This window comes from Myotis nattereri (genome assembly GCF_964212035.1).
Source record: "Myotis nattereri genome assembly, chromosome: 4".
NCBI lineage: Eukaryota > Metazoa > Chordata > Mammalia > Chiroptera > Vespertilionidae > Myotis > Myotis nattereri.
This window is the reverse complement of record NC_138079.1, coordinates 38631643-38656265: the sequence shown is the minus strand read 5'-3', so window position 1 is coordinate 38656265 and position 24623 is coordinate 38631643. Positions and strand designations below refer to the sequence as shown.

Sequence of the window (24623 nt, the reverse complement as noted above, 5' to 3'; positions counted from 1 at the left end):
CAAAATATAGAACCAACATAAAATATGTGAACCGCATCCTATAAGCATGACAGACTTTAAAATACCATCCAAAATGTCAGACAATAAAAGTACTAGAAATAAATCTATAAAAGCATGTACCACAGACCTCAATGATTAAAATAACACTTCATGAAGACTCTGCAAACAACCAAATGAAGGAATAATATACTTAGTTTGTAAAGCTCAATGCTGTAGAAAGATGTCAGTTACCGCCAAAAACATTTGTGGATTTAGTGCAATTCAAATTAAATGGCCTACGAGGCTGGGCTGGGTTCTTCGGGAAGTTCTCCGGCAGCACCACCAAAGCAGAACATCCACCGCGAGCCGCTATTGAGCTCCTAGACCTGAGAACCCGCAGCAATGTCACGCGCGCCCCAATTAACACGACGGGGACATTCGAGCAGCAGGACACGCGGTGGCCACACAGTGAGCACAGCAAGGCCACTTCCCCAAGTTGAAAAATGGAGGTGCGTTCACGCTGCAGTAGCCTAACCTGCGGGCACTGCTTCCCACACCCACGTGGGCGCACCACACTGGCCAAAGACGCCCTAGTCCCCTCTGGCACCACAGAATCTACAGGACTTTGCAGGGACACAATCTCTTATAGAGCCAGTAACGTCCAGTCCTCCTAATCCACAGTCATCTCCTTCTTTGTACCTAGGTGGAGGAGGAGGAGGGTCCCTCCAAGGGGTCTTGGGGTGAGCTCAGCTCGTGAATCCAGGGGTCACAACAGCATAGGGGCCCTGAGGCCAGACTGTGGCCCCGGCTGGGGCTGGAGCTGGAGCAACAGGAACCATGCTCTGGGCACCCTGCTCAGGGATCCACCAGACGTGGCTGTGGCTGGAGACACTGGGGTCTGCTACTGAGAAGACTTTGAAGGAGCTGTGCGGAGGGGGGCTGCAGGAACCTGGGCCCCTGGGGAACACAGGGTCCTCCTGGAACACGGGCCCCCAGGTGCAGGCGTGGGGCGCAGACTCCAGGGCCCTGGTGCTCAGCACCGGCTCCCGAGCCCTGCCGACTATGCAGTCCCAGCAGCTTAGCATGTTTGGCCCTGCGGTTCTTGAACCACGCATGCACTTGGTGCTCCTTTACGATCAGCCTGGCCGCCAGGATTTCCCATTCCTGGCGGGTCGGGTAATGGTTGCTCTTAAAGAATTCCTCCAGCTCCTGCAGCTGTTGTGCGCTGTACACAATGGGCCGCTGCCTCCTCTGCGGGTTTGGGGACAGTGAGGAGCCCATGGGAGACTCAGGTTCTTGCATTCTGGATGCTGCTGGGCCCTCTGCACATCTGGGCAGCCGAAATTTTTAAATCTCCCCAGGTGCCCTGGCCAGTTTGGCTTGGTGGATAGAACGTTGGCCTGCAGACTGAAGGGTCCCGGGTTAGATTCCAGTCAAGGGCACATGCCCAGGTTTTGAGCTCAATCCCCAGTAGGGGGCATGCAGGAGGCAGCTGATCAATCATTCTCTCTCATCATTGATGTTTTTATCTCCCTCACCCTTCCTCTCTGAAATCAATAAAAGTATTTAAAATATTTAAAACAATAAAAAAAAATCTCACCAGCTGATTCTAGTATCTATATATATATATAAAAGCCTAAGCGACCATTATGACTGAATGACAGGTTGACCAGTCGCTATGACATGCACTGACCACAATGGGGCAGATGCTCAATGCAGGAGCTGCCCCCTGGTGGTCAGTGTGCTCCCACAGCCAACATCCCATGTCTGGCCAACCTCCCATGGTACCTCCCCCGAGCCAGCCAACTTCCTGCAGCCCCTCCCCTGAGCAGGCTAACTGCCCGAAGCCCCTCCCCTCCCACTGGCTGGCCAACCTCCTGCAGCCCCTCCCCCAGCCAACCTCCTCTCCTGCGGCCCTCCTACCCCTCCCCCTCCCTCACCTCCATTACCTCTCCCCACCCTCCCCCACCCACCCGCCTGCTGGTTCTCACATTTGCCTGCACACTGGAAGCACTTGGGAAGCTTTTAAACATACTGATTCTTCCCGAAACATTCTCGATCAGCCCTGATTGTGACTGGCGAGACGCCCCGATAGGCCCTGACCTCCAACCAGGCTGAGGGACCCCGCCTGTGTACAAATCCGTGCAGTGGGACTCTAATATGTAGCCAAGTTTGAGAACCACTATTTAGACTTAACAAGCCAGTAATAACTTGGTCCAACCTCCAGACACTCTCTACCACAGTGGTTCTCAAAGTCTGGTCCTTGGAGCATCACCTGGGAGCTTTTTTGAAATTCTCGGACTGCACTTCACAGCCACTGAATCAGCACTTCTGGGGTTGGGGCGCAGCAACACATAACAGTCCTTCGGTGATGTGGATGCGCCCTGAAGTCAGAGAACCAATGCGGTGTCATCTTGCCATCCCCCCAGAGACCAGCCAAAGCAAGAAGCAAGGACTTCAGCCATGGGAATGTTGGACAATACCACATCCCGGGTCTCCAGATGAATGCTACCAAAGCTCTTGGTGGGACTGAGTTTTTTTTTTTTAAATATATTTTATTGAGTTTTCACAGTGAGGAAAGGAGAGAGATAGAGAGTTAGAAACATCGATGAGAGAGAAACATCGACCAGCTGCCCCCTGCACACTCCCCACTGGGGACGTGCCCGCAACCAAGGCACACGCCCTTGACCGGAATCGAACCTGGGACCCCCCAGTCCGCAGGCCAACGCTCTATCCACTGAGCCAAACCGGTTTCGGCGAGTTTTTATATAATCTGTGATGCTTTTATTGGCTGGAAACTGGAGGCATTACATTGGGAGAGTCAGTTATGGGCTGCAGCTGCAGTCTTGGTCAAAGTTCCAAGCAAAGGAGAGGTAACCGGGAGAAGGCAGGAAATACGAAGCAAATGTTGGCCCCTGTTGTCCAGGATGTGAAACCAGAGCATGAATATTAGAGGGATGAAGGAGGGAACACAAGTGTCCATGCCAGGAGAGGCAGCAGGGCGTTGGTTTGGATGCTTTTTTTGTTGGATGCTAATGCCCTTTGAGTCTGTTGCACCAGCGGGTGAAATGTATTTTCTTATTTAGAGAGATCTGCTTTCTTGCTGAGGGAAAGAGCTAGTGTGTACTATGCTTAACGCTGAAAGGAAACCTCCCTGATTATGCCAGGGTCAGGTAGGTTAACAAAACACACAGCAGCCTGACTGAATAGAGGAATATGGAGCAGTGCGTACGAGGGAGCCCTCCTTGACAAAGGCTTCCATTTAACCCACAGAAGCAGCTTCTAATTTAATTCAGCCTGGGGTTAGATGCCGAGAATGCTAAAGTGAAGATGGCACGGAACCGCCTTCAGGTGGATCACACTCTCGCACGGAAGAGGTAGCTATCTCCCCACTGTGTGCTAATATGCTGTGTGAATGAGGTACCATCGGAATACAGGACAGAGAAGGACGAATTCTGGACAGGGGTGGAAGTGAAGTAGTTAGGGAAGCAGACATGGGAGCTGGATTTTGGAGGGAAAATAGGTTGGCAGTTGAGGTGGGAGGAGGGTTGCGGCCTGGGCAAGGGCCCAGCAAGTGGAGTGAAGCAGCATGTCGGGTATTATGAGCTATTGGTAGTTCAGGATTATTAATGGGGATCATGAAGTGGGAAGTGACGGGATGTGACTGCAGAGTTGGGGAGAGGTGAGGGCCTTTTTAGGCTAAGTTTAAGGAATCTGAATTTGATCACACAGCCCTATATTTGACAAACCTACTGGATCAGCCTAATTACATGGGGGAACTTCCAAAACAAATTCCTGGGCCTCATCTCCAGGCACTCTAATTCTGTAGGTGTGGGCAGGCCCTGTGCTGTGTGCTCCCCAGGTGAGCAGGAAGGGAAAGTCTGACCAGGAGAAATGTGGTTAGGTAAAGCCACGTGTCAAGAATGAGCAGTACTGAAAAGGCAATGTGGAGGTTAGCCTCATGGTTTGTGGGGTAACTAGGTAACTCTCTACCCCACTATGTTTTTCTACCCCACTTCGTTGAGTCCCCAAATATTGTGGTACATAGATGTATCAATCCCTTTATCCCCCTTGTGAATTCCTGACTCACAGGGATTGTGCACATAATAAAATGTTTGTTTCAAGCCACTAAATTTTGGATAACTTGTTACATAGTATTGGGCACTGTCTTTAAAATTATCCTTGTTCACAAAATTTTATCTGATACAGCTGATGTTTTTGTTGGAACCACTGGAGACCTTAGCTCCTAGACGATGGCCCTCACCTTTCATGGCCTTCCATGACATTAGGTCCAGATGTCAATCAGAAAAAATAGGTGATCCTGCCCTGAGTCAATTTAATAGGCCCCTAATGAATGAGCTTCACATAAACTGTACAGAACAGAGAGCCGTGACTCAGGAGTGAGAACAGGATTTTCAGAACAACTGAAATGGCTGAGAGTTCATTAGTAAGGTTAGTGCAGTATGCCTGCGGCAGAGGAGGAATCACGGGGTCCATAGAGCAGTACTTTCCTCATTTGGGGCACAGGGTCTAGGAAAGAAAAACAAAAGTGCTAACCTGTCATGGGGTGAGAAGCATTGGCTATTCCAGAAGAAGAGACTGAGAACCAGATTCTGAAATCTCAACCAAATCAGGCAGCACTGCCAACAGGACTCCCTCACAAGCTGTGTCTGATGCCTCCTGAGCACAGTCAGGAAAGAAGACATGACCCACCTGCACTGAGGAACCGTGTTCCTCAGACCCTAGGTGTCAAACAGAAGGAATGTGTTTGTAAGCCTGAGATGACATGGGAGCAACGGGGACAAACCAGACTTCTGAAAAATTAGGTAGTGAAAGGAAGGGGAGAGAGGGCACTAGTTTGCATTGGCACAGAAGAGAAGAGCATCTTTGCTTGTTTTTTATTTTTAGCTATAAGGGGTTGGAACATGTTTGTAAGCTGAGATGAGAGTTAAGCGAGAAATATCATCATTAGTGAGCAAAGTCCCAGAGAAGTTAGAAAATAATAGCAAAAGTGTGACAAATGTGTTCTTTTAAAACAGTAGCTTTCAAACATTTTTATTGTGACCCACATTAAGTGATTCATTTTACATAGTAACCCAGTACACACACAGACATATATAAAAAACAAAAATATAAAAATAACTGAAGTAAAAAAGAAAAAATAAGAGATATCCAAATTGGAAAGGAAGAAGTAAAACTACCCTTATTTACAGGTGACAGGATATTGTGTATAGAAAACTCTAAAGATTCCACCAAAAAACTACTAGAATAATAATTAAGTAAAGTAGCAAGATACAAAATAAATATTCAAAAATTGGTTGCATTTTTATACACCAATAATGAACTACCAATAGGAAACAAAGAAAACAATGCCATTTACAATGGCATAAAAAATAAAATACCTAGGAATACATATTACCAAGGAGGTAAAAGACCTATGCTCAGAAAATTATAAGACACTGAAGAAGATACAAATAAGGAAAAGCATATACCATGCTCATGGATAGGAAGAAAACATCATTAAAATGTCCATTCCATGGCCAGGGTGGCTCAGTTGATTGGGTGTTGTCCTATGCACTAATAGTTTGCTGGTTTGATTCCCTGTCAGGGCACATACCCAGTTGCAGGCTCGATCCTCAGTAGAGGGCATGTATTGGTATGAGGCAGCCAATTGATGTTTCACTCTCACATCAGTTTCTCCTTCTTCCCTCCTCTCTCTCTAAAAACCAATATAAAATAATGCCCATACTTCCCAAAGCAACCTATAGATTCAATAAAATTTCTATCAAAATACCAATGGAGCCCTGACTGGTTTGGCTTAGTGGATAGAGTGTTGGCCTGCGGACTGAAAGGTCCCAGGTTTGATTCCGGTCAAGGGCATGTACCTTGGTTGGGGGCACATCCCTAGTGGGAGATGTGTAGGAGGCAGCTGATTGGTGTTTCTCTCTCATCGATGTTTCTAACTCTCTATCCCTCTCCCTTCCTCTCTGTGAAATATCAATAAAATATCAATAAAATAGTTCCATTCTGGTCAAGGGCATGTACCTAGGTTGCAGGCTTCTCCTTGGCCTGGGCCCTGGTGGGGCCGTGTAGGAGGCAACCAATCGATGTGTTTCTCTCACATCAATATTTCTCTATGTCTTTCGCTCTCTCTTCTACTCTCCCTAAAAATCAATGGAAAAAATCCATGGGTGAGGGTTAACAACAACAAAAAAAATGGGACTACATCAAACAAAAACATTTTTGTACAGCAAAGGAAACCATCAACAAAATGAAAAGACAACCTACTGAATGGAAGAACATATTCGCCAATATACATCAGATAAGGAACTAATATCCAAAATTTATAAAGAATTCATATAACTCAACACCAACACCCACAAAAATCAACCCAATTTAAAACAGGGAGAGGATCTGACACCAAAGAGAAGAGACACTTCTGGAGATGGCCAGTAGACATAGGAAGAGTTGCTCAATGTCACTAATCATCAGAGAGATGCAAATTAAAAGCACAATGAGCTATCACCCCACCTACTGGCTATCATCAATAAATAAAAAAAACAATAAATGTTGGTGAGGATGTGGAGTAAAGGGAGTCCTAATGCATTGTTGGTGGGAATGCAGATTGGTCAGGCACTATGTAAAACAGTATGGAGGGTCATCAAACCTTAGAAATGGAACTGCATACATATCCAAACAAAAAAAGAAACAACCAAAAACAGTAATTCTAAAGAATATATGCACCCCTATGTTCATTGCTTCTATAGTCAAGCTATAGAAGCAAGCCAAGTGCCTATCAACAGACATGTGGGTAAAAAGCAGTGGTACACATATACAATGGAATATTGCTCAGCCATAAAAAAGAATGAAATTTTAACATTTGCAACAGCATAGATGAACCTAGAGGATATTATGCTAAGTATAATAAGTCAGTCAGAAAGACAAACACCATGTGGTTTCACTTGTATGTGGAATCTAAAAAACAAATATACATGAACTACAAAACTGAAACAGACTCATAGACACATAGAACGAACCAATGGTTGCCAGAGGGGAGAGGTAGGGAGGCTGGATGAAAAGGTGAAGGGATTAAGAAATACAAATTGGGCGCTAGCTGGTTTGGCTCAATGGATAGAGTGTTGGCCTGCAGACTAATGGGTCCCAGGTTCCATTCCAGCCAAGGGCACATGCCTAATTGAGGGCTCGACACTCCCCCAGTAGGGGGCGTGCAAGAGGCAGCCAATCAATAATTCTCTCTCATCATTGATGTTTCTCTCTATCTCCCTTCCTCTCTGAAATCAATGGGGGGTGGAGGCGGGGGGGGGGGAGAAATACAAATTGATAGTTGCAAAATAGTCATGGGGATGTAAAGTATAACATAGGAATATAGTCAATAATATTGTAATAACTACGTATGGTGCCAGGTGGGTACTGGAATTATTGAACTAATACAAAATAATATTGCATTTTTTAAAAGACAGAAAATTTTTTTTAAAAGAAACCTTTTGAACTTTTGATTTTGGAGTACAAAATATAAATGTGTGCCACTGCAAACCAGTGAGATCAGAGCTAAATAAGTCCCTGTGTTGGTATGTGTTGGGGTGAGAGGGCTAGTCCAAGTTGACTGTGGTAATGGAAATGCCTGAGTCCATGTAAATAATTGTGCTGTTATAAAACACAGATTTAGACCTTTGCTGACATTCTGAATTCTTGAGGATTTCTGAATCCTGCCCAGGCCATGAAATGCTTGTTTAAGGAGCTGTTGTGCAAGCACAGGCTGCCTAGTGAGACCCAGGAGGCCACTAAAATAGCTTCTTCATGGAGGAATCTCACCTCCCAACTACACTGCCTAAAGACCCACCATTTGAAACTAGATTAAGGGTATTTTATTTACAGAATCCCCAGGTTAAAATGTACATACTTCTGGGAGAGGTACCATTTTGCACTATCAGCCAATAATACCATGTTTTAAACTTATTTTCAGACCACCTAACTAGCCATGAAGCACAGGTTGGGGGGCGGGGGGGGGGGAGGAGCGTGGCCCATGGTGTTGGTGGACTGCACTGGGAGAGGCTTCTGGAACTGGAACACGATGAAGGAAGGCTCTCTCCGCTGCTGAGACCTCCAGACAGCTAGCAGCAGCTCCCCACTCCTGTTTCCTCAGCCGTCATTTGGAGGCACCCGCTTCACCAGTTATTGTGACCTCGAAATTAGTTTAGTGGCATGTGTGGAGCAACGCTCATGGCAGGTAATATTACAGCGCAGGAGAATGCCAGAGGAGGGCCCTGGGCGGCCAGAGACAACGGTTAAGGCCATCTTGGGCCCCCAGGAATCAAGACAGATAATGCAGCATAAAAATGCTGTGAAAAGCATGTGCATGGGGGATGGCCACAAGGTCACCTGGAGCTAATTTTGGTGAAGTTTTAAGTTCTACTTTTTAAAATGAAACATAATGTCCAGAGTCTGAGTCTGAAGGTCTCAAAACTATAAGCAAGTGGAGGTTACAAATTCAGACGGACACGGCAGAAACCGTTACTGTGACTTCACTAGTGTGCGTGCTCTGTTAGGGCAATGGGGTCCCTTTGAGGGTTTCTGAGGTGAAAGGGTATAGGAACATGAACAAACAAACTTCTACTGTACTGTGTGCCTACTGCATTGCAGAGTGTTACAAAGAGCTAGGTGAGTGGAGGTCCAAAACAAACAAAACAGGAGGAAACAATCCAAATGTCCATCAATGGATGAGCAGGTAAACAAAACGTGGAACATACACACAGTGGGATGTTTTTCAGCCTAAAAGGAATGAAATTCTGCCACATGCTACAACGTGGTTGAACCTTGAAGACATGATGCTAAATTAAATAAGCCAGATACAAAGGACAAATATTGTAATGATTCCACTCATATGAGATATCCAGAGTAGTCAGAGTTACAGAGAGGAGAAGCAGAATCATGGTTGCCAAGGAGCTGGGGGGTGGAGTGGGGTGGGGGCAATGGGAGTTATTCTTCAATGGGTGCAGACTCTCAGTTTGGGATGATGGAAAAATTCTGGACATAGTGCTGACGGTTGCACCAATGTGAATGTACTTCATGACTGAACTGTACACTTAAACTGGTAAATTTTATTCTACGTATATTTTAGCACACCACAAACAAACAAAAACAAGGAGCTCTTTTTGGTCTTCAAATGTTTGAATTTAAAAAGAGAAGGTACAGCCACAATAGAGGGCAGCACAGAGGAAAGAATGGAACAGACAGCTGGGCAGGGGTCCTGGGGCACCGCTCGCTTTCAGCCAGGGGACTTACTAGCAGAAGGCACTATTGGGCATAGCAATGATCTATCTCCCCGGCTCCCCCTGAGACGGTGAGTACCCTCACACCTGTTTTCTGCTTTCTCTCTCCAGAGCCTAATGCCAGCCACAAAGTAGCATCTCAGTACAGGCTTGTGGAATGACTCTTTGGGGAGGGACGCCGCCCAAAGTATCTGCCATTTGGAAACACATTCAGGTTCATGTTCATGGGTCAGTCCTGGGCTGCGCTATAGGACATAAAACGGGGACAGCCCAGAGAGGAGTCACGTGGGTTTCCGTCCCGGGAGCTTACACCCCAGGTCTCCACCAGCCTCCGCCCATCTGAGGAGGTCCCTGGACCTCACGGAGCCTCGGTCAGGGGCCAGGGCAACTGGCTGAGTGGCCACTCCTCCCGCGCACAATTCTGGTAAAACCTCAGGGGCTCCTGGAGCGCCCAAACCGACCGAAGCCTGGTAGCGCAAGAAACGCAAAAAAGAAAAAAAAAGGGGGTGGGGGTGGGGGAGGACAGGCAGGCAGGCAGGCAAATAAAAGAAAGGAAAAAACAAAACAAAACGAAACAGCTCGGTGGGAATGAATCTTGGCGAGCTCAGGATCCCGGCTAGAGCCTGGACCAGAGCAGCGCCTTGCCACCGCCAGGGGGCAGCCCTCCCCCACGCGGTCTCCCCCGGCCCCGTAGGCGCCCCGCCAATTCCTGCGTCCACGCCGGCAGGACGCGCAGGACCGGGGTCAACGTGTGGTCCCCGGCCCGCTTCACGGAAATGTTTCTCGTGCCTCGTACCTGCTTGAGGGCGGGGTGGCGTTCCCAGCCTCGGCTGAGAGCTGGGTGCTCGTAGGGAGGGAGGGCAATGAGGTAGGGGACAAGGGGGGCGAACGGGGCGGAGCGGGGGGCGGAGGGGGGCGCGGGGGAAACGAAACGCTTGGGTCTCCGCGCTGGGGGAGTTTTACGAGCGCAGAGCTAAAAATCACATACAAATGTGTAGCTTAACTAAACCAAACAAAGCAAGTGGACTGCCCAAATGCGGGGCTTTAGAAAAGCTCACCCAAATCTCGGGTAACACTCTGTCCCTGCAGCGGTCTTCCTGGGTTGATCTTTCGCTCTGACCTTCAGTAAATCCCAACACTTTCTCCTGAATAGTCAGAAGATAATTTGCCACTTTCTAAAAAAAAAAGTTTTCAGGGAAGAGCCCTTTAACCCTTTGGGGAGGGACCTTCAGACAGTTATAAACAGAGCTTCTTGGCCCGACAAGTTCAGGGCAGTGGTAACAGCAGAAGGAGGGCTGTAACTTTAGATTCTAAAGTAACTAATGGTCGGCGAACAAATTCTTCCTCTCCGTTTCATCTTTACTCTGCCACACACCAACCCCCAGTCCAACGAAAATCATGGTGTTTATTTAGAAATGGGCCGAGCAGTACTTACACAACTGAAACTTTCAAACGTAAAAGTGAACTCCTTGGTAAGGACTCCTGGCTACAACAACAAAGCAATGTAATGCCTGATTAATAGTGCTGATTAATGTTGGCTCAGGTTAATCCTAAGCCCCATTACAATAATTAAATGGTTCAGCCATATATCAAGTGAGAGTCAATGAAAAATAATTTATTTAGAACTTTGAGACATTCTCATAGATCTTTCAAATCTATGATGAACTTCATGGGTCATTTGTAAGTGTAACTGGTTGGTAGCTGTTCTCAGCAACAAAAACTCGATTTAAAAAGAAGTCTTAAATGGGGGAATAGTTTATTTTTGAGGCTCTGTGATTGATAAGGGGAATAGTGAAACGTTTCAAAATGTGCAAAGTACTTGGTCGATAAAACGATGTACACAAGGGTAGATGATGATTGTTCCTACAGAAAGCCATTGAGTTTTGATTCTCAGTTCTTGTCAAGTTGTCATTTTAATTAGAAAGCCAGAAATTTGAGGCAAGTTCCCCACTTTGAAATAGAAGTGTTTCAGGAAATGCCCAAATCCAAAAGGTATTGCGATGGGAGTGTGAATTCACAGCTATTATAATTTTTCACTAGCCAAAATGATTAGAGTTGGTGACAAACATAGGTATACTTAAAATAGAATCATATTTGAATTATTTGCTTACTGTCACCTGAAAAGAAAAATTGAGTTGACTAGAACTCGAATCTTTTTTTTTTTTAATTTCGATTCTTTTCACCAGTAGCTATTGGAAATACTTAGTGGATTAAAAAAACACATTTAAAAACGTCTGAAAATTTTTATCTATCATGATAGTTTCTATTATGAAGCCCACCTGAGTAGAGATGTTTGTATACATTACAGTAATTTAAGTATTTGGAGATTACTGTGAAGTGTTGAGTAGGAAGTTCCTCTTACCTATAACTAGAGAGTCCCTTCCCCCATTATGAAAAGACTTTGTTTCTAGGTACAAAAACTTTTTTGAATTTTTTTGTGTGTGTATTCGGTTTTTCATTAAGTGTTTCTATTTCTTCTCTGCATTCAATCATTGCTTTCTTTATTCCCACTAAAATTTTCAGGTCCTCTCATTAGAGTGGTTTAGTTTAGCTGTCACATTTCTAGAGCATTCTATTGCAGATCAGTGACTAAAACGCCGCCCTAACAGCATTTTTATTAACAGATGGGGGGGAAACAAACGTCTTTGGAGAAGAACTGAAGGAGTCAGGTTAAAAGGTCAATAAACAATTATTGTGCTTAAACTGGGGGGGGGGGGTCTCATCAGGTTCGCTGGGGGCGCTCGCCCAATCTGGGGAGATGGGACAACCCAGCAGACCTTAGAGCCATTCCCCAGGGACCACCGCAGGCGAGGGGGTGTCGCGGTGCCGGGCTGCACGGCTCCTGCAGGCCGTGGAGCGGTCGCACGGTCGAGTCCCGAGAGCGCATCTGGAGGTGGGGCTGAGCGCTCACGGAAGAGGAGGCGGCGGGGAACTCCGACTCCCGCCGCGGGCCCAGACCCCCGCGGGCCAGCCCGTCCACCAGGGCTCAGCCCCGGCGGCCAGGAACCTGCGGGCCTCCTGCTCCCTCTTCCCAGCCCTCGCGCCCGCCGGCGGGTGAACTTTCTCTCTGAGCAGAGCCGGTTTCCTAGGCTTCGCTGCGCTCCCTCGGCCGCGCTCTGACGTACACACCATGTGACAGGTTCCCTTCAGCTATAAGCGGAGCAAAGGCCCGCCCTCTCCTGGTCTCAGCCCTCGGCTCGCGGCGCTCTGTCCCTAGACTCTCGGTTCCGCACCCTCCCGGGCGTCCGACTAGCTCTCCCAGGGCCCCGCCACCCCCTCCTCCAGGGACCCGGCCCGGGGCGCTCGGAGGGGAAGGTCAAGTGCCCCTCCCCGGCCGGGGGAGCGCAGAGCGAGGGAGCGCAGAGCCGCGGGGAGACCGCGGAGGGCGGCGCAGGAGTTACCAAGTCGCCGCGCCAGCCTCGGCCGCGCCGGCCCCGCCGCCGGAGCGCACGCAGCCGGAGCGGCGGCAGCGCCCCCAGCGTGGCGCCCCGGGGCCGGGCCCGCCGCCCGGGACCAGGGCTGGGGCGCGGCGGGAGCCCGGAGCCCGGCGCCCCGATGCGCCGCCTCGCCGCCGCCGCGCGCCAGCGATGACCCTGAGCGCGGAGATGTCCGATGCCTCCGGCCTCGCCGAGGAGACAGACATCGACGTGGTGGGGGAGGGCGAGGACGAGGACGACGAGGAAGAGGACGACGAGGGCGGCGGCGGCGGCGGGGGGCCCCGGCTGGCGGTCCCCGCGCGGCGGCGCCGCTCCTACGCCGAGGACGAGCTGGAGGACCTGGAGGAAGAGGACGACGACGAGGACATCCTACTGGCCCCGCGGGCGGGAGGCTCCCCGGGGCCCCCGGGCCCAGCCCCGGCCGCGGGGCCCGGGGCCGGCGGGGGCGGCGGCGCGGGCGGCGGCGGGGGCGGCGGGGGCGCGGGCGGCACCAAGAACCCGCTGGTGAAGCCGCCCTACTCGTACATCGCGCTCATCACCATGGCCATCCTGCAGAGCCCCAAGAAGCGGCTGACGCTGAGCGAGATCTGCGAGTTCATCAGCGGCCGCTTCCCCTACTACCGGGAGAAGTTCCCCGCCTGGCAGAACAGCATCCGCCACAACCTCTCGCTCAACGACTGCTTCGTCAAGATCCCCCGCGAGCCCGGCAACCCGGGCAAGGGCAACTACTGGACGCTGGACCCGGAGTCCGCCGACATGTTCGACAACGGCAGCTTCCTGCGCCGGAGGAAGCGCTTCAAGCGGCAGCCGCTGCTCCCGCCCAACGCCGCCGCCGCCGCCGAGTCGCTGCTGCTCCGCGGCGCCGCGGGCGCGGGAGGCGCGGGCGACCCGGCGGCCGCCGCCGCAGCGCTCTTCCCGCCGGCGCCGCCCCCGCCCCCGCACGCCTACGGCTACGGCCCCTACGGCTGCGGCTACGGCCTGCAGCTGCCGCCCTACGCGCCGCCCTCCGCCCTCTTCGCGGCCGCCGCCGCCGCCGCCGCCGCCGCCTTCCACCCGCACTCGCCCCCGCCCCCGCCGCCCCCGCACGGCGCGGCCGCCGAGCTGGCCCGGACCGCCTTCGGCTACCGGCCGCCCCCGCTCGGCGCCGCCTTGCCCGGGCCCCTGCCGACCTCCGCGACCAAGGCGGGCGGCCCCGGCGCCTCGGCCCTGGCGCGCTCGCCCTTCTCCATCGAGAGCATCATCGGGGGCAGCTTGGGCCCTGCCGCCGCCGCCGCCGCGCAGGCCGCCGCCGCCGCGCAGGCCTCGCCCTCGCCCTCGCCCGTGGTGACGCCGCCCGCGCCCGGCCCCGGCCCCGGCCCCGGCCCCGGCCCCGGCCCCGGCCCCGGCCCCGGCCCCGGCCCCGGCGGCGGCTGCGCGGCTCAGGCGGCCGTGGGTCCCGCTGCCGCGCTCACTCGCTCCCTCGTGGCCGCCGCGGCCGCCGCCGCCTCCTCCGTCTCCTCGTCGGCCGCCCTGGGGACTCTGCACCAAGGGACCGCCCTGTCCAGTGTGGAGAACTTTACTGCTAGGATTTCCAATTGTTAGTACGCTCTTAGCGCGCTTGAGGAAGAAGGTAGGCTCGCTCCTTTTCTCCCCTCGGTGGCTCTGGTGTCCGGTCCGCTCCTCCCGGCCTCACACCCCGTCCTCGCCGCTTCGGATTCTCGGAGGAGACTGTTTGGCCGCAGCTCGGCGCGCCCTTTGGCTCCGCGGGTCCCGGTATTTGTGCGAAGTCGCCCGGTGCTGCAGCCTCCGGCCCGGGTGGGGAGGAAGAGGGTGCTGGGGGGCCCGCCCGGTCTAGGCACCAGGGGCTTCCTTGACTTTGGGGAAATCTTAAACATTCTAAAGCCTTTTTGAGGTCTAGAGATTCTCAGGTCCAGGCATTAATCCATAATGTTCAAAATACGAATACAGAAATAGTAAAGGTCCTGAAGAATGCCAGCAAAGCAATAGTTTTTATTTGAGGACACTTGTCTGGTGTACTTTTTCATGAAAAGGAAAAAGAAAAACCACACAAACATGTTTACACAAGGAAAAAAGTCAAAATTTTCTTATTTTAACCTGTGTTTTGTATCATAATAGACACGCGGAACTTTTATTTTGTACTTCATATTCTTTACAAGGAGTATTGTAAATTTTACTGGCAATTGTACTATTCTAATGTAAGATTTTTACACTTTTTCAGAAATAAAATGCTTACTTTTCAAAGAAAACCCACCAAAAGAATTGGCTTCAGTCGTCCCCTTCTCAGTTTGCTTTATTTTTTATTTTTTAAAAAATTTCTATGTGAGAGAAGTCGGAACGAACCCATTATAGAAAAGGCAAATGCTATTTTCAAAGAGAATTTAACAAAAACTTCATTGCAGGAGATCAGAAATTATTTTTAAAAGACTACATACAAATAAAAGAAGTCACTTTGGTATACATTGTCAAATCTCATTCTGTTCCATTTTGATGATTATTAAGGAGATTGAAAATTAAAGCCACTGTTACCCTAGGATATAATTTTATAGAACTTTTCATTTTATTTTTGAGCTCCCCATTTCAAGCAGTTCCCATTCACGTTTGAGCGCAATATTGTATGTGTCTATAAAAACTCCGCGACATAGTATTATATAGTAACAGAAACATTACAAGTAAATAGACAGTTTTTAGTTTTAAAAATGTAATAGACATGATCATCAGTTAAATAGCTTTAAAGTCCCGAATAAGAAAATATATACAAATATATTTTATGTATTTACATATACAAAATAATTTGTATTTGAAAGTCCTGGTATTTACTAGTAAAGCTACTATTTTCTCAACAGAAGAGATTCCAGTAATTGCATAAAGAAGTTTTTATCCTAAAGTGCAAACATCAAAATTCTGGTTTAAATGAATAATAATAAAAATGAAAATGCATCAGGTGTTTATTGAACTAACTATATTTGTACAATTTAGATAACTTATAATACCTTTTCAAATTCTATATGTTTTCTTTAAACTTATTGCAGGCAATTTTTAGATCTTGAAGATATGTGAAACTACTTTTGATGACTGAGGGCTTCAAATAAAACCAGGGCATGTGTAAAACATAATTTAAATGCTTAATATCAGTGAGTTGCAGAGTCAGTAAAATCTCTTTATTCAGTTTTTCAAATGCCTGAACAGGTATATATCAGAAGATCTGCAAATTTAACCTAGCAAGTTATCGAAGACTGAATTATAGGCCAGGCCAGTATTTTGCAGTGACATGCATTCTGGATGCTCTGTCCTCTCATTTATTTTTAGAGAGAGAGAGAGAAAACCTGACTCACTGCCTCAAAATTAAGTTCACTCATCCCCCCCTCCCCCACCAAATGCTTGGGAGAAATTAAATGAGTTTAAAATAAACAAATTCACCCTCAAACTTATATAGATAAAATCAAAGTATTGTTAGGCAAAAAGTCCTATATGCAAGTTACTTTTATTCTAGCGCGGCTAAGGGAGAGGGGACATTGGAACCGAGGGCCTCCGATGCCACTGCCCCCGGGTGGGGAGGCGTTAGCAGGCGGAACCCAAAGGGCATAGGCACTCCTGGCACCTCGAAGCCCTCTATAACGTGTAGCTGTGACGTTTTGATACGAAAGTCATGAGGAAGAGAGCGAAACACAAACACTTGGGTGTCATTATTTGCATGAGGCTTGGAAGTCCTGAACGCCGGGAATCCCAGCCAACCCCTCTCTGAGTTCAGATTCCCGCATTTTTAAAAGAAAGTGCGGGGACAGGCCCCACCTCCCAGGTTGTCAGTGCCCTGAAGGCAATGGCAGGTGAGCACTGGGCGACCCAGCGCCGGCCTCGCTCCGGGTCCCGGGTCCGGGTCCCGCTTCGTCCGCGCGCTGTAGAGAGACCACCGGCGGCTGGTGAGCTCTGAGCCAAAAGAAAATAAGCCCGGCCTGGCCTGCAGTTGGGGCGCTGGGAGCAGCGAGGGACGCGGGCCGGGGGACCTGTGGGCTGGGGCAGCAGTGGAATCTGGGCTGCGGGGGCGAGGGCCGGGGCAGGCGCGGGTCGGGCGGCGGGCCGTGGACGTGGACCCGCGAGCCGGGAGCGCGGGGCGAGCCCGGTCAGGCCGCGAAGGCGAGCAGGTGCTGGAACAAAGGCCGCCCGACTACCGCGGCCTTTGCCGGGCAAGGACGTCTCCGCCTGGGGCTCCTCATTCGCATGCAAATGCAGCTCGGGTCCCCTTTGGAGGATGTGTGTGGGTAGGGACGGAGCCCGCTGGAACAAGCCTTCCTCAATAGGCTGGTCTCGGAAAACAAACCAGTTGGACAAACATTGGCCACCAGCTCTCCTCCTCCCAACCACAAAGTGTGGATTTGCTACAACTCATTAACCCGACGCTTTTCTCCCCTTCTCCTCGTTTCTCCGCTCATCAAACGCCCCGGTAGAGCCTGGAGACAAATGACCGAGGCGCAGTCGGGAGGGAATTGCAGTTAATAGGGAGAGGGATCTATTGGGGCTAATGGTTCGGGCAGATCCCGGAGACGGGCCACACAAAAAGGAGCCTCTCCATTCAGGGCTCTATGGTGCCGCGGAGGTTTAATCTGCGGCTGGATTTAGCCAAATGTTATCTATTGCGGAGGTAATGAAGCCCTTATGGATTGAATTGCTCCTTGTACCACACATGGTGTCATGACCTGAGATTGTTTCTTGGTTGGTTTCTTTTTTCTCTATTGGGTAATTGTTTTATTTCTTTAAAATAAGCTAGCGCTTCTGCTCAACAACGCGTTTATTCCCCATCCCCATTCCCTGCATTTATTTAAGAGCCACTTCCTCTAAAAAAAAAAAAAAAAAAGAAGAAGAAGAAGAAGAAGAAGAAGAAGAGAGAGAGAGAGAGAGAGAGAGAGAGAGAGAGAGAGAGAGAAAAGTAAAGAAAGAAAAGTTAAAAAGAAACTAGGGAGAGGAAGGAAAAAAGATGAGTACCTATTTTCTCCCTATTTTTGACTCACTGAGATGTGTCTGTTTGCACATCTCTACTTCTCCATTCCCTGCTCAAAGGTCCTTTCCTGCCCAAACTTTCTGCTGATGGAACTGAAATTCGGGGAGTATTTATTATAAAATTCTTACGGTAAATGTAGTAAGCATCCATTTGGGAGGAAGGCGTCTGCCCTTCCCAGCATTTTTTCTTCTTCTTTTTAACCCACCATTTCTTCCTGCAGCCTGTCCTCTGAGGAGCTGGGGGCGGTGGTTATTCTGATGGAAGGTGATTATTTTGATGGACTACCAGCCTGTGTCATTTGTTAAAGGCTGTTTGAGGCCAGCGGTTGTACCGGTTTTGTTTTCCTCTCTATGGCCCTGGTGGCTCTGATTTCCTTGCTTGACTGAAGACCAAGCTTGGAGCAACTAACAGTGTTATTACAACTGCTATTGATGGGTAGGGATGTGATCTTGCTGCGCAAAGCCAGGAATTAAGGACTCCGGTTTTAGTTTTAAAACTCTCTGTCGGCTACACATTTTGCTCACACCTGTTTTTACTACTGACAGCAAAAAAGTCATTTGGGGGCAACTTACAGGTCATAACAGCATCAAACTCAATCCAAATCAGAAATCTGCCTGGGAACAACCCTGTTGTCTTTGGGCTCCTCCAGGGGGTCACCTTGGGTCTAATTGGAATGCCAGGGGTCCCCTCCCGCCTTTAGAACTGAACCAGCAAGGACAGGCCTGGGGAGCAGAAGATAAGTGGAGAGGGCCAGGCATTGTCAGCATCCATTCTTGTCTCTACCGGTTTCCTGGTGTTGCAGCTGGGTTTACACTCCTGCACACACAGGCGTGCACGCTCATTGCCCATCAGCTGCCACTTGCCTCCCCTCTCCCCTATGATTTTGTAATTAGGCATATGCTTTTTGTTGGTAAATGTGTTTGATGTCATGGCCAGTGAAACGTGGAGTGTTTATAGGGCCACAAATGTAAATGTGTAAATATGTTTAGTGTAAAATCTGGCCCTTCGACTTTAGCAATAAATACCCTGCCAACTCAGATACGATTACATTTGACAGAAAGATGAAGAATCTGATCGTGACCAGCTGCTCAGGGCTCTTTGGGGCTTGTACTTTCCCAACTGAATTCACTTTTCAGATCATTTCTTTGCATGTTACATCTCTCTAATCACATCTTTCCCTTGATGTGAACAGCTTAGGCTCTTTGTTTTTTATTGTTGGCCCTCTGGCATGCAGGAAACTTCCTGGTTCACTCCTCCTGCCTCTTTACCAGGAAAATACTATTCAGTAACAAGCAAACACTCAGAGAGGAAACAACTGATCATTATCACTAACCCCTTTTTGAGTCCTGAGTCTTCAGTTGTGATAAGATGGCTAGGAAGAGACATGAGGGTAGATTGTGAGCTCAGAACCACATTTATAATTTTCCTTGCCTTTATCATCATCATCCCAACTTTAAAAACTGTTTTGAGCTACTCTATCTTTTAAAAGTAAATGTTGTAGCAAAGTATATTACACAAACATAAAAATGCACAAATTTCACCCATTTTTTTTTCCACAAAGTAAACACACCCATGTAACCAGCATCAGACCAAGAAGCAGATGTTACCAGCACCACAGAAAACCCCTTCTCTGGGTATTCCTTTAATTGTTAAAAAGGACTTTCATTAATATTTCTCTCAACTACATTATGAAATAGAGAGGATAAGATTTGTTATTGAGCCCGTTTTAGAAATAAAGATAACAAGGCTCAAAAGATATGAAGTGACTTGCGTAATGTCACAGCTACTGGGACTTCAGCATTTAATTCCATTTCCAATACATTACACTGCCATTGGTTACCCGCCCTCCCCCACCCCCATGATGGGGCAATTGCCTTAGAGATCACTATATAGAAGAGTCATTTACTTATTATACGCTTTTTTTGGATTCTTGCTAGACCTTCCTCCCTGCCATCTCTACACAGGTTTTCCCAGAGGTCCCCCAGCTCCTTGTTTTAAATGCATTTGGAATCTATACCTAATTATTTTGAATGTGTCAGTCTTTTACAACTAGTTCTATATGGCACTCTTCTAGCATCGCTTTTCCCCCCAAAAATTTTTGCAGTAGCACTCTTCTTTAAAACATCACACACACACACACACACACACACACACACACACACACACACACGCACACATGCACACACACACACGCGACGCACACACACACACCACAGTTTACCTTTTCACATTTGTTCTATTTGTCCATTTCCCCTCCATTTTTTCCACTGATTTTTAGTGGTCAAAATCTGCCAAACTGGCAGAACTTTTTGCTAAACTGCTAAGTCGGTCTTTATAACCAGACCTAGGGCCACATCCTTCCTATGTGGAAAAGGATAGAATATGTAAGAGTCAGGTCAGCTAACTTCACATTTAATGAGAAGGCAAATCATTTTTTTGTGAATGTGCTCACCCTCACTCCAGCCACCATCTCAAACATTTTACTGTCCTGGAACAGCTGGGTACGATGTGGCTTGTGCAGGTCCCAATAGCCCCTGCACAATTAATCCACTGCACTGGCGCCCCCAGGGGCAATGCCACCTGGAGCTTGACCTGCCTGGCCAGAGGTCTCCCTAAAAATGCTTTTGGGGGAAGGGAATTCCAGACCACCTGCTAGAATCACCTCTTTCCCTGGGTGTGAAGAGCCCATCCTTGCCCATTGCCACAGAAGCCTCACTGAAGCCCAGCTTCCTCATGCAGGTGCTGGGGCCAGTGCTTTGTCCCTCACCAGGACATCCAGGCTGGCGGCAGTGCTGGGATTGCACCTGACTGATTGTGAGCTGCAGGCTGCCTACAAAAATGTACATGGTGATTTCCCCCCAAAGGACAGTACCTTAATGCAAGATAACAGTGATTTTTCTAGAGAAAGAGTGGTTTTCTTAGAAACATTTTTTCTTTTAAATTCTAGACTGCAAAAGACAATAAAAACTCATCCCCCAAAGAAAAACAGTCAACATCAGATGCTTTGTTTAGAAAACCTGGAAAGTTCTAATTCTGAATTTGAAATGAGGTTTGGAAAGATATGTTCCTACTCTTAAAGTGAGAGTGACTCTGTTGTTCAAGATAGGGTGCTTCCTTGTGCACAGGACGCTAGAGTTAAGGAGCATCTATGTGGTCTGTGAAGCAGAATGCAAGCATCATGAAATGCACCTCTAGGTCCCGGAGTGCTAGTCCGCTGAGCAGCAGGGGAGGATCAGGAAGGCCCAGTGGTAGCGAGGGGTCGGAGGCATGCCCCGCCTCGCCTCTCGGTCCCAGAGGCACCCAGGCAGGCACAAACTGAGGAGTCTCTCTTGTTTGCAAATACTGGTCAATAACAGGCCCGCAAAGAAAAAGAGGCAGTGGTGGATGTTAATTGTGGCAGAAAACAGAAGCTTCTTTGCATACTTGCCCTGGAATTCCCATTAATATCACTAAAAGGCAGTTATTTTCAGCAATAAAGGACATGACACGTTTTTTGAAAAGTCAACAATGAAGGGTTATCGTGAATGAAAAGTAACTTGATTATTTTTTTATTATTTTTATGTAGAGAGTTTCATATATATGAAAATGACTCACAGACTATGGAGAGGGGGAGGGAATCACACACACACACACACACACACACACACACACACACCTCCAAAGCCCACAACAGGAGCAATAAGACTAGGTTGAAACTAAATGTTAGGTCAGTTTGCACACGCATTTATAGTTTTTGGAGTGTGGACATGTGTTGTGAGAATCAAATAGGACGATTGATGTGAAAGTGTTTTGGAAAACATAAAACCTATACAAATGTATTGAATCATGGTTCCTTTGTGACTTCTTTCCCACATCCTTATCCTTCCAGGAAACTTTGGAGTATACCAACATCCTTAAATTAGTTAAGAAAAAATTTTGGCCCTATGTAAACACTCATCCTTTTTTTTCCCCAATACCCATCCCATCTATGAAATAAATGGTTATGCAGCCCTTTCTAGAAACAGTGAGAGGGAAAGACATGGCATTGAGTTTCCTCTTACTTCAGCCAGATGTGTATTTGGACAGATAACTTTCTCCTCCCTTCTAAAATAAACAAACCAGTGGTGTTTTAAGTCCACTCTTCTAGTCTCTTGCTCTATTTCTTTAGTTACTTACCTACCAGTCATCTCTTTAACCACTAAGCTTTGAAAAGTGGGATTAGTCTGCAGTATTTATTAAGCACCTGCTACATTGCAAATCTTCTTATTCCCACTTTAAATATAAGAAACAAATGAAAGAATTCCCGCCACCAAGTTGCCTCTAATAACATAAGCCTACACTCATGGGACAACAGGGGCAAGCCTTTCAGCAGGGAACAATGGGGTGGAGGGAAGGCTAACAAGGTAATTTTTTTCATTTAAAAAACCTCAATAGTCTGTAAACTATTCAAGTGTTAACCTCACCTTTAAGTTATCGGCAAGAGATTGTGGATAAGTCATCAGGTTTGGGTCTTGTTTTCTTATTCAAAAGTAATTAGGGGTACAGAGGACAAATATAACATGCTGAGGAGCTCTGTGTTGTTTTTCTATTTAAGGAATTTAATATTTCTTTGCCTGCCTCCTCTCCCCCCCCCTTTCCATCTTTATACATAGTAGGAATCCAGCAAACTACCCCCTGCCACCCTCCCACACACATACAGGTCTTTAGAATGTGTGGGATGGGATCCCTTATTTTAGGGAGTTGGTGGGTGCAAGTTGTTATTGTAACTCTATTCTGTAACTAAAGCTCTGGCATGTAATAAATCTCTCCCTAAGGACTTTTGGATCTTTGATTTGAAAAATCGGATTCCATTTGTGGAAACAGTTGACAGGAACCTAAAAGGATTAGTTGCATTCCACGTAGGATAATTTTTACTGGCAACATTTTGAAACGATTTGGTCCCTTTCAGACCTTAAACAATGTCCAGAAAAATGATCTAACGAGACTTGTATTGTTTTCCTTCGTCTGTGAATCCGTTCGCCGCTTGTGCCAACGTCTCGATGGGGCTTTGACAGAGTTTTGCTCCCGAGCGGTGCACCGACTGAGTATTTGATAACCCTTCTACTCGGTTTGTTACCTCCTGGGCCTGGGGTGCAGCAGTGTTTCCCCCACGTCCGCCCTAAAATGAAGCGGGAGCTGAGGGTTTGTCTCTCGGTAACGCCCAGTCTGGGAGGGGGCGCAGCGACCCGTCGTCGCTCCCCTTCGCCAGTCCGTCCGGTGCTCAACGCCGATCGTGGACACCGACAGCTCGGGCACCCAGACCTCGCAGGGGCGGGTGAGGCAGCACGCACTCCCCAAACCTTCACTGCCTGACAGTCCTCTGCCCACCAGGATGCGATGCGGAGAGCAAGAGGGCGAAAGGGGAGATAATATTGCCTCTCCTTATCCACCCCGCACCCTAAAAAGCCCCAAACAAAAAGCCAAGAGAGGCCGCCTGCCACTCGACGGCCGCCGTGCCGCTGCGCGCGGGCTGGGGCCACCGCGCCCCCGCCGCCCGGCCCTCGCCACTGTTTATTTTGTTGTCAGCGGACTTATCTGGATGTGAGTTGCCGGGGGTTCTGACCTGCCCCGGCGCTTCGGCTGCTCGGCCAGGGCTTTCCCCTCTGTTTTTACACCTGCACAAACTCCACCGCACTCCCCTGTCTGATTTATAGCCCAATTAAAGGTTCAGTGTTCTCGAAGCCACCCGCGCAGCGCCCTCCCCGCCCCCCGCCGGCCGCGGCCGGAGCTGGAATTCGCCGGGCGGCCCCCCTGCGCCCGAGGGCCCTGCGCGCGGCCGCGAGCGCGCCCGGACCCCGGGGAGCGGCGGCGCGGGTGGAGGGCCTGCCCCGGGACCAGGGCACAGAAACCGCGCACGCACCCCACCCGAAGCCGCGCGCAATTAAGCCTCGTCCCCAAACCAATTTTTCCTTTCTTGGGGTTTCGGCTTTATGGGGAGGAGGCACTGCGCCGACTGAAAGCCAGGCCGTGGAGGGAGGGCGCCGGAAACGGCCACGTGGCGCGGCCGGACGCGCGGACCCGCACCGGCCTTTGGGCCTCTGGGCCACGCCTCCGCACGATTTTTCGGATGAGAAACCGGTGGCCGCGGTGCCCGGAGAGGCGGACAGACGCCATTCAGGGGCGAGAGCCCGTGCGCCTCTCATCCACGGGCCTTCCCGCCGGGCCCCGCGCCCGCGGCCCGGAGACTTCCCCTGGAGAAGCGGGAGCCTGCGGCCAGGCCCTGGCTGCGGGAAGCGCGGGGTCAGCGACCGCCTGGCCCGCAAATCCGGCCGGACCAGAGCCTCCGCGCGGGCGGGCTCCGGCTCCGACCTCCTTTGCGGCCTTTTCTTTCCGGAAAGAATAAGCGGCGATCCAGCCGAGATTGGCAGCATTGAGCATCTTCCTAACCCACGCTGTCTTCTTTCCATCTATCAATCCACCTTTCTAATTAGACTAATTAGGAGCGCGCTGGAGTGTCGCTAGGCCCGGGAACTGAACCGCTTAGAGGTTGTGAAAAGAGCCCTGAATGGCCACGCTGGGGGGCGGGCGGGAGTCTTTGCGACCCATTCAGCACAGAGTAACAGTGGCTACATTTATCTCTGGCCACTGAAGAGAGGCTCGATTAAACCGCTTGGGAACTAATGCCACCCTGCATCCCTCCTCTAATTAGGGGAGCCCCGGGCGCTGGCGAGAACGCCAGGACCCCCAGGACTCAAGTCCTGAGCGCTACCGCTTTCCACCCTTCCAGCGCAGCCGATTTCCTTCCCGGAGACAAAAGTCCGCCACCTTCCCACCTGTTGCCAGGCCCCCCTTTCCCATCCAACCACAGCCCCTTCACCCTCGTCCCCAGCTGAAGGCCGAGCCAACTGCGTTAGGACGTCCAGCGCAGCAGAGAGGTGGGGACAGCCGAGTGGGAAAGGGCCCCCC

The 24623-nt window shown here is 49.4% G+C and overlaps 1 protein-coding gene across 1 annotated transcript; it reads left to right on the top strand.

Annotated features, from left to right (window-relative positions):
• Positions 1-12856: 12856 nt before the first annotated feature.
• On the top strand, positions 12857-14287 carry FOXD1 (forkhead box D1; the record flags this gene model as incomplete). The annotated part of the gene is made up of 1 exon (XM_081088609.1): positions 12857-14287. The coding sequence occupies one exon, from the start codon at positions 12857-12859 to the stop codon at positions 14285-14287; it is 1431 nt and encodes a 476-aa protein (XP_080944735.1).
• Positions 14288-24623: the final 10336 nt, after the last annotated feature.